The sequence below is a fragment of the Malus sylvestris genome, chromosome 9 (genome assembly GCF_916048215.2).
Source record: "Malus sylvestris chromosome 9, drMalSylv7.2, whole genome shotgun sequence".
Lineage (NCBI taxonomy): Eukaryota > Viridiplantae > Streptophyta > Magnoliopsida > Rosales > Rosaceae > Malus > Malus sylvestris.
In genome coordinates this window covers 20,296,941-20,306,013 of record NC_062268.1, presented here as the reverse complement: position 1 = coordinate 20,306,013, position 9,073 = coordinate 20,296,941, and the positions used below count along the sequence as shown (strand labels likewise).

At 40.6% G+C, this 9,073-nt stretch overlaps 2 protein-coding genes across 3 annotated transcripts; one reads left to right on the top strand and one right to left on the bottom strand.

Annotated features, from left to right (window-relative positions):
- The first annotated feature begins 416 nt into the window (after positions 1–416).
- On the top strand, positions 417–4,175 carry LOC126634039 (ras-related protein RHN1-like). Of its 2 annotated transcripts, none has more exons than XM_050304526.1 (7): positions 417–684; positions 1,542–1,619; positions 1,712–1,879; positions 2,174–2,222; positions 2,844–2,917; positions 3,076–3,169; positions 3,755–4,175. In XM_050304526.1, exons 2-7 carry the CDS (start codon positions 1,557–1,559, stop codon positions 3,853–3,855), a joined length of 549 nt encoding a protein of 182 aa, XP_050160483.1. In that variant the 5' UTR covers positions 417–684; positions 1,542–1,556; the 3' UTR covers positions 3,856–4,175. The 2 variants fall into 2 exon arrangements, with proteins under 2 accessions (XP_050160483.1, XP_050160482.1); XM_050304525.1 differs by having other exon boundaries at positions 418–680.
- An 851-nt stretch (positions 4,176–5,026) lies between these two features.
- Positions 5,027–8,838, bottom strand: LOC126634034 (protein ROLLING AND ERECT LEAF 2-like). The gene is made up of 4 exons (XM_050304524.1): positions 7,616–8,838; positions 7,320–7,495; positions 6,807–7,030; positions 5,027–6,022 (listed from the first exon to the last, which is right to left on the bottom strand). Exons 1-4 carry the CDS (start codon positions 8,643–8,645, stop codon positions 5,218–5,220), a joined length of 2,235 nt encoding a protein of 744 aa, XP_050160481.1. The 5' UTR covers positions 8,646–8,838; the 3' UTR covers positions 5,027–5,217.
- Positions 8,839–9,073: the final 235 nt, after the last annotated feature.

The window sequence follows — 9,073 nt, the reverse complement described above, 5'->3', positions numbered from 1 at the left end:
CTAATAGAAAGATAACGCCCACTCATGTTTTTTTATTAATATTGAAAACGAAATGATTATCAAACGTCTCGGAAGCTCATACAAATCCTAAAGATAATTTTACCAAAATAGAATTCTTATGAAAATGTATTTATAAGATATAATCCGAATACTATTCGAATCCAATAGTAAAAATGTTGAAATTTTGCTACTTGTTTTATGTAACATTAATTTTGTTTTGTGAGGTCTAGGGTTTTGATCAATAAAACGGACTCATATAACATGAACAACCCAGTATGTAAATTTTGAGAGTAACAACGCCAAGAGACTCCTGAATTCGATGGACTCGGATAAACTAATAGGGCCCTTTTGAAGATATAGACCCACGAGGAACGCTCCCCTCTGTCTTTTTCTATTTTTTTTGCTCAACAAGAAGGGATGCTTCTTCTCCTTCATTGAGATTTGAGATTGGAGAAGTGCAAAGTGCAACTAAACTACCAGTCAATACAACAACCAGTCTACTTTCTAGTTTCTCCATCTATTCACTATTAATTTTCTAGCAAAATCCACACAAAAATTTCTTGTCACTTTTATTGCAACTTCTCTCTCTCTCTCTCTCTCTCTCTCAAAACCTTGTACAATTTTGATCAAGTAGTGCTCCAATGGCCAGGCCTGGCAACAAGATCATACAAGCCAAACTGGTGGGTATGTCTTACCCTTTCTCTTATTTCCAATTCTTTACTTGCTATATTTCTTTCTAATTTGATTTTTTTTTTTTAATTCGCTCTGTTCCCTTCAGCTACAATCTATCATTATTTGTTGATATGAAAAAGGCTAATCTGTGGAGAGATTTTTATGAGAATCTGCAAGGGTTCTAATAGCAATTGCTTAGCTCAAGAATCTAAATTTTATATGTTACCCGGAATACAAAATTTGATGTAAATTTTAGAGATATGCACTTTTTCCCAACTGCATACTGGAAATTTTCAACCCCACATAAGTTTGATGTACCTTCTGTGACCATCCAAATGAAGCTATTGGATATAAGGTATTCTGTATTCTACGGCTCCAATTTCCTAGTTGATTCAATGAAACTGTGGAGACCTCCCATAAAAATTAGAAAGCTTCCTTGTTCGAATGTTTGCAATGCGTCAGTTACTAGTTAAACATTAGCTGTGTTGGCTGTATCGGGATGTGGAGACCTCCCATAAAAATTAGAAAGCTTCCTTGTTCGAATGTTTGCAATGCTTCAGTTACTAGTTAAACATTAGCTGTGTTGGCTGTATCGGGATTTCTGAACAAAGCAGCATTTCTAAGTGTGCCATTTTGTTACTCTAGACCGCCTTTTAGTTTTAGGATCTGATCTTTCATCTGCATTTTTCTATAGTGATTTGGACGATTAGATTGGATATTGTAATCACATTTTTGGTACCGAACGAAGTGGAAAAATGTTAATTCTTATTTGTAGTTGTGTTTATTATGTAGTGCATAGACAATATTAGTTGAATCGTCTCACAAAGACACGGGTTATTTCTAAATTTCTTAAATGTTTCTTTTTTCAGGTACTTCTGGGGGACATGGGAACTGGGAAAACCAGTTTGGTGCTAAGATTTGTCAAAGGCCAGTTTTTCGATAACCAGGTATTTGTTGGCCTCCTGCTTTCGATATAATCTTTCGTTTTCCCAATTTATGTGTTGAACAATTGAGGACCTTGGTGCATGTCTTGATGCAGGAACCAACCATTGGAGCAGCTTTTTTCACTCAGATATTGTCTTTAAGTGAAGCCACTGTGAAGTTTGACATATGGGACACCGCAGGACAAGAACGATACCATAGCTTGGCTCCTATGTACTATCGTGGTGCAGCAGCAGCAGTAGTCGCGTATGACATCTCAAGCGCGGTACCTATGAATCACTTTTCACTTATAACAAAAGTTGCATTTGAAATATAATATCAACTTATATCACGTACTCAGTAACTCGGTAATAAATAATCAATGGGAGGGCACATTTTAGAACGCTGAATGCGTGCAGCCCTTCTCTCTCTCTCTCTCTCTCTGCTTGCAGATACTTCTGATTAGTTTGTGACTTTAAATCCAATATATCTATGTTGGCACGATATTCAGTTCAATACTGAGTTATAATATATTACAGTTATCTATGGTTCTCTGATTACTATTTTGCATTGTCCCCAGGATACATTTACTCGAGCCAAAAAATGGGTTCAAGAATTGCAGAGGCAAGGTAAGGACATGAAGATTGAACACTAGTGCTCTTATTGTGTTTTTCCATTCTAAACTCTGATTCCAATCTTAAAGACCATATAGTCGAATTACTAAAAATGATTTACCTCTTCTTGTCTTATGGTAATCATAATTATATAATCTTCAAAATATGCTTTTGTTAAAGAAAAAAACTTGTGTGTATTTTGCAAATATTTCATCAGATATGTGATATAAATTACTTCGTATACTAGAAGTGTTCCGATAGTTGCATATACCTCCTATATAGTTCCTATTCTCATCTGAATCTTTCGGGCAGTTTGTCACCTTTCATGGTCTACAATTGTGTTGTTTGTATTATTAATCTGCGGCAGGCCCAATACATCTCTTTCGCGTGCCCTCTGCTGTCAAAATTTTAATTGCTTTTCTCGGTCTGGCTAGTACAATTTGAAACAACTTGGTCTAGCTCTTGTATTGCATACATCTCTGTGTTTCCTATGTTATATGTTAAAGTAGTACGTCTGTTTTTGGATGAATATTTTGTTGCACTTCGAAAATGATTCGTTATCAGCATTGTGTGCTTATTTTGGAATGATCTCCGGCTGTTCTTGAGAGATGATGTATTATTTATTACATTTTTCAGGGAATTTAAACTTGGTGATGGCATTGGTTGGGAACAAGTGCGACTTGGAGGCGAAAAGGGAGGTCGAGAGTGAGGTATTTCCAACAGCTTCTCCACAATTTCCCTTTCTCCTACGCTTCCCATCTGCATGAATGTCTTAGGAATGCACATTAAATGTTTCGCTGTTTGTTCGATCGAAAGTTGTAAACAAATGATAGGTGACTGTTTGATTTTTCTGGTAATTGGGTTCCAGGAAGGGGAGCAATTTGCTCAAGAGAATGGGATGTTTTTCTTGGAAACATCAGCCAAAACCGCACAGAACATCAACGAGCTTTTCCATGAAATAGGTAAAATTTATATTTATTATCCGGAAGAAAGATATGTTTCTGTTATATTCAAGGTTATAAAAGATGCTAGGCGCTTGTCGGATGGTGGGCTGGAACCTAATGCCAAGGCGGATTTAAGTAAATTTATTATATATCGCATAAATAAGTGTTTGCTTATACTTAAAAAATACATAATTGCATTGTGAAACATAAATTGCAAAGTAGAACAACATATAGATTATAAAGTACTATAACATAATACAAAATGAAAGTGATCTCTTTTTTGTCTAAGTGAGAGTCGCAACCTAGTTGGGTGCCTAGTTTGGATGAGCTAGGCGGGCACCTAAGCCGGTCTAGGCGCCCTTTCTTAATTTTCAAACGCCTAGGGGTTAATCGGGACGGTGGCCAGCGGCCTGAGCCTAGGCGGCGCTAGGCAGAGATTTTTAGAACTGAGGTTATATTAGTGCCTAGGATAGCAGGATTATCACCTAGTTTTGTAGGGTTGTATTAATCGTAATTACTTGACGGTCTCCTAGTTAGAGTTTTTGCATTCTAACTTGCGTTCGGACAATGCTTAGAAAGTTGTTTTCCTTCGCACCTATGCAGCAAAGAGATTAGCAAGAGCTTGCCCCCCAAGGCCTGCTGGAGTGAATCTAAACAGCGTAACACGAGACAGAAGAAGAAAGGCGTTTTGCTGCTTGGGATAACTTGACGACATTTTTTGAGAAATCCCATTTTGCCTGTTACTCCCTTGGAGATTGTTTTCTTCAAAGTGCAAGTCGGAGTCTCAACAAATTGCTCACAGGAATCAAACATGTTATTGATTGAAAAATACATCTGTACATAAGATTTGTATACGTTCTGCAGAATACCAACGTTTGCCTTGACAATTGTATTCGTATGTGACCGATGTTCAACGAAAGCGTATGAAGCGTAGAGTGTAAGTTGTGTGCCCTTGACATTATAAAACTTTGGTTGGATGGATCAGCTCATCTGTAACCGTAAAGGCAGTTCTCATTCTTTTCCATCAGCTTGTGTGTGGTTTCTAACCATCTATGCATCTTTTTCCTAAAAAGGTTTATCTACCTCACCAACTATTTTAAAAAGGTGTCAAGATACTTGGTTGAGGATTACCTTCCAAACGGAAAATTTTGAGTCGTATCGCCTATCGAGATGATTTCGCATCAGCAGTTACTTACAAGTACATTTATAAAACATGGACGGTTGATCATGTGTCAATATGCTTGTCAATATTAAATGGAATGATTAGACGGAGTGTCCCAAACATGTGGAACGAGGACACCAAGTTGTGATACATGACATTGTATCATTGTCCAAAGCGCTACGATGACATTCCAAATAGTGTAGATAAGTCTTTCCCGCATAATAGAGAGTCTATACAAAAACAACACAACAAAGCCTTTTCCCACTAAGTGAGATCGGCTGTATAAATCCTAAAACGCCATTGTGCTCAGTTATGTGCCACGTCTTCCGTTAGATTCAAGTTCTCTAAGTCTTTTATTAGAGTCTCTTCCAAAGTCTTCCTAAATCTTCCTCTACCCCTTCGACCCTGAGCCTCTGTCTCATAATGCCCTAAACATTTGTCTCGTAATCGCAACTTCTAACCGAAGCGTCAGTAGGCTTTGGTTTCACATGTCCAAACCATCGTAATCGATCTTCTCTCATCTTTCCTTCAATTTCGGCTACTCCTACTTTAGCTCAGATATCCTCACTCCTAATTTTATCCTTTCTTGTGTGCCCACACATCCAACGAAGCATTCTCATTTCCGCTACATTCATTTTATGTACATGTTGATGCTTCACTGCATCAACATGTATCAACATGTACATAATAGAGAGTCTATACCAAAACAAAAGGAAAGCAACGAGAGAGAATTGTTTCTCAATTCTCAATATATATTGAAACAACTTTATGTATATGGTTTTGAGGGCTTTGTCCCATAAGAAAATTGCACAAGCTTACAAGTTACTAATAGATACAATTAAACATATAAGTAGGAAAAAAAATCATTTAAACAAAAATAAATGGGCATATTATAGATACAAACCTATTCTCTTACTGAGCTCTCACTTGGATTATGTGGTGATTTGGACCTCAAGCTTCTGTACATCTCTGAACAAGAATAGGCAAAATCCAACAACACCCCGAAGAGTTCTGGCAAGCGAGTTTTAAGACTTGCGATCGACTTCTCTCTCACCTGAAGGCATAACCGTTCATACGATTCCTCCTCCTCTTCTAACCTCTTCTTCACTGTCTCCACTGCAAACTGCTTTTCTGCAACCACATCACTTCGAGTGTGGCCTTCTGGCCTATCTGTATCTCCTTCGTCCGGTATGGTCTTGTGCATATTTTTATTGTACCAGTCTTCGAATTGTCTGGCCTTGCGGGAAAGTTCTTTCCTGGTGTCTTCACATTTCTCCTTCATTTTAATTTCTTCCTCTTGGTGAATCATAATAGTATTAATTACAGCAGCAAAGTTGTGTATCGCCATTCTTGCAACATCGTCTGGAAGTTTCTCTAGATGGTCATGCCAAGCAAGGAGGAGTTCCTGAATAGGGGGTCGTTGAATTCTTGGAGGGGAAGAAACCTTCTCCTTCAAGTTGCTCTCAATGGGGATGAGATTAAGTTTTAACCAATTGTTGAGGGCTTTTATGTACTCCTTTTGTTGACTCACAAGCTTCTCAAACTCACCATGCCACCCTTGCACAACACCAAACAGCTGTATTGTGCGCTCATGGTGGTGCTCGCTTGTATGCTTGGGACATTGGGAGATATCCAACGACCTGAGTGCTGTCACAATCTTCGATTGGGTCTCATGGTGAGCTCGCATTGTTCCCCACATACTAGCCATCCTGCAGTCCGTGAGTCATTTTAAGTGGTTTCAAATTTCATGTTTGAAGACGAAGCAGTATAACCGTTCAAGCACTAAAGATCTAAACTCCCAAAAGGTCAGTTCGGTGGTAAAGTCCATCAGTGCCAAGACACCATGTGTCTAGGCAGGGCAATGACCCCAAGTGTTAATAAACTAAAACAAAATAAAACCCTGAATGTTAATTAACCAAAACAAAATAAAAGAATCTCTTGGAGCAATAAGATCTAGAACACATTAGGATGGGTCAATATCTATAGGTTTCCTTCAAAATGTATAGGAACTAGATGCTTTTTAACAGGTCTTCACACCGAAGGGTAGCACCATCCACTCATAAGATGCGAAGAAAGGAAATCTTATGTTGAATGCTTTCCAACATGAAAAATATGAATCAATTCCAACTGATCAGCGTCCAAATTCAGAGGTTCTACATAACACACATAGCTTGTCAAATATGCCTGGGCAGATATAAAGACTCTAACATTCTGAATAGCAGTTCTTGCAACATTATCTGGAAGTTTCGCGGGAGAAAATATGTAGCTAAAGCTCATTATTTGCAATATCTACCTACAACTTATTATACCCCCATTAAACCATCTATCAAATCCCTAATCAGCCCAAACAATGTGCACAAGTAGACTATTGTTCTCTATCACCAAATGCAATAAATAAATTAAGATGTCGAAAAGCAGGAACTCAACAAAAAGTAAGATAACTGAAACAACAAAACTGCTCATAAATAAATGTAGTTATCAAGAAAAACTCACCCCTCGACAAGCTGAACAAGTTTTGGGTATAATTGTTCATCTCGTAAAGAGTTTATCTCTGATACTGTTGAATCCATGGACTGCATGTCAACAATGTACCTTGTATGCAGATGACTTACAGCTGCTTTTGCTTTCTCCAATGCTTCAGAGTTAGTACCTCGTTTCTTCAGCCTGTTCAGCGAGGTAACCTTCTTTTGGTACTCATATTTCATAAGCTCACCTGTCTATCCACAAACCAATCCCAAATAAGATTCAGTACACGATTAATGACTACTGACATCAGTGAAGAGCATTACTAAAGTTCAAAGGACCACAATACAGCCAAACCAAACGACAACAACGACAGATTCGCAAAGTTGTGTCGAACAATGTAGCATTCAATCAGCATATTGAAATCAGTGGAAGCAAAAAGGATTAAAGGGTGAATGCAAACGCAATGTAGCAGTTCCTTACACCATTTCCTATCACATTGAAAGAAAAATGAAAACGGAAACAATGGAGTTTTTGGAGTACCTTGACTTCATCGTATAGCTTTTTCTCCCAAGCCAACAACTTATCCAAGACGGTAGCGTGAGTTTCATGCTCTTCTGAGTCGAAATCATCCTTGCCGTCATCTACATTTGGCAATCCTCTAAAAGACCGATTCCATGTGATAACACGCATCACTCTAGCAGAGTGATCAATGTGCCCTGCAATTGTAATCACAGTAATTGCCAGCAAACATCAGAATCACACTTTTTCGGTCTGAAAACATCATAAGATTACTCGAACATAACATAACAAACCCAACAACAGAATCATAAGATTACCTCGATTATCAGCAAAATTGGAGTGATAGTGGAGCCGGGTGGCCTCCAACATCTTGGAAACGTCATGGGCACTCTCCGAAGCCTTGAGAAAATGGTCATCAAGTTCCATAAATATCTGCAGCATATTCACAGTCCCCTTTGGCACCGCCGCCTTCGCCTTCTTCAGGCTCTTTCCAGTGGACCCACCGGGAACCTCCTCCACCACCGGAGGCGGAGGCGCCGCTACAACCTCCTCAATTTTCGGACTCCTTTCCACCTCCTCCTCTTCGTCCTTCTCCACTCTCTTCGGACTTTCTTCGAACGCCTCCTCCTCTTCAATACTCTCTTCTCTCGTCGGCGGCCTTTTGTCATACACCTTTCGCTCAATCTCTTCGGCGTCGGCCAGCGTCGACGCCGGCATGTCCTCCACTGAGAAAAAGAAGTCATAAGGGCTGTCTCGATGCTGCGGCAGCGGCGGCACCGTCCGGCTCTCCACCGAAACCGGCGGTGCCGGAGATGACACTGGCGGTGGACCATCCAAATTGTGATCATTCTCCACAACCCCTCTCTTGCCCCGGCTGCCCCTGCTAGTCCTACGCATCAAGCTCTCGCTATTCTCAATCACCTCATCATCATCATCCTCGTCCCCCTCAATGATGGTCTTGGGCTTGGACTTGGGCCGGGGCTTGGGGTCAGGTTTGATTTCGGGCATGCTGGCGGCGCGCTGTAAAGGGGAGTTGGAGAAGCTAGGGAGCGGCGGAGGCGGCGGAGGAAAAGTATCTACAAAAGGAGGCGGGGCGGGGACGCCAACGGCGGCGGCGGAGGCTAAATTGGGCTGGTGGGACTGTAAATGGGGCGGGTGTGGGCCCACCACCTCGCCCTGGGCGTAGTCGCTTAAGGCGGCGCCGGTGTTCTTCAAGTAGATGGCGTAGGAGGAGTGGGCGGCGGCGAAGGCGTTACGGAAGGAGACCGCTTCTTTCATGAACAGCTTGCGATCTTTGCAGCGGGAGACCGCTTCTTCGTTCTCGATCTTGGACTGGGTGCAGCCCATGATTGGCTAGTCAGCTGAGATTGGGGAAATGGGCATGGAAGATCGAAGAAGATGCTGGTTTTTGAGGTGCAGAGAGAGCGAGGAGAGAGAGAGGAGAAAGAGAGAAAGAGTTTAAGGGGTGTAGCTCTCGGAGTGTTTCTTTTGAGTCAGCGTCTCCTCCCTCTCGGCTCCGGCTGTCTTTTTTGAGAAACAGAATAATATGAGAAAAAAGAGAAAAGGGGGACCACCGTGGGCAGGATTCGGCTCTCATACAACGGAAACGCTGTCGTTTTATCATGTATTTAATTTTATTTAATTTTGGGCTATTTTTATGATTTTTGTAATTATGGGTTATTAGTGTTAATTAATTAATAATGTGGGTTGTAGATGGTGATTTGGTGGTGAAGGTGAAGGAGGGAAAGGATCCAAAGAAGGGGAGGGGACAATGA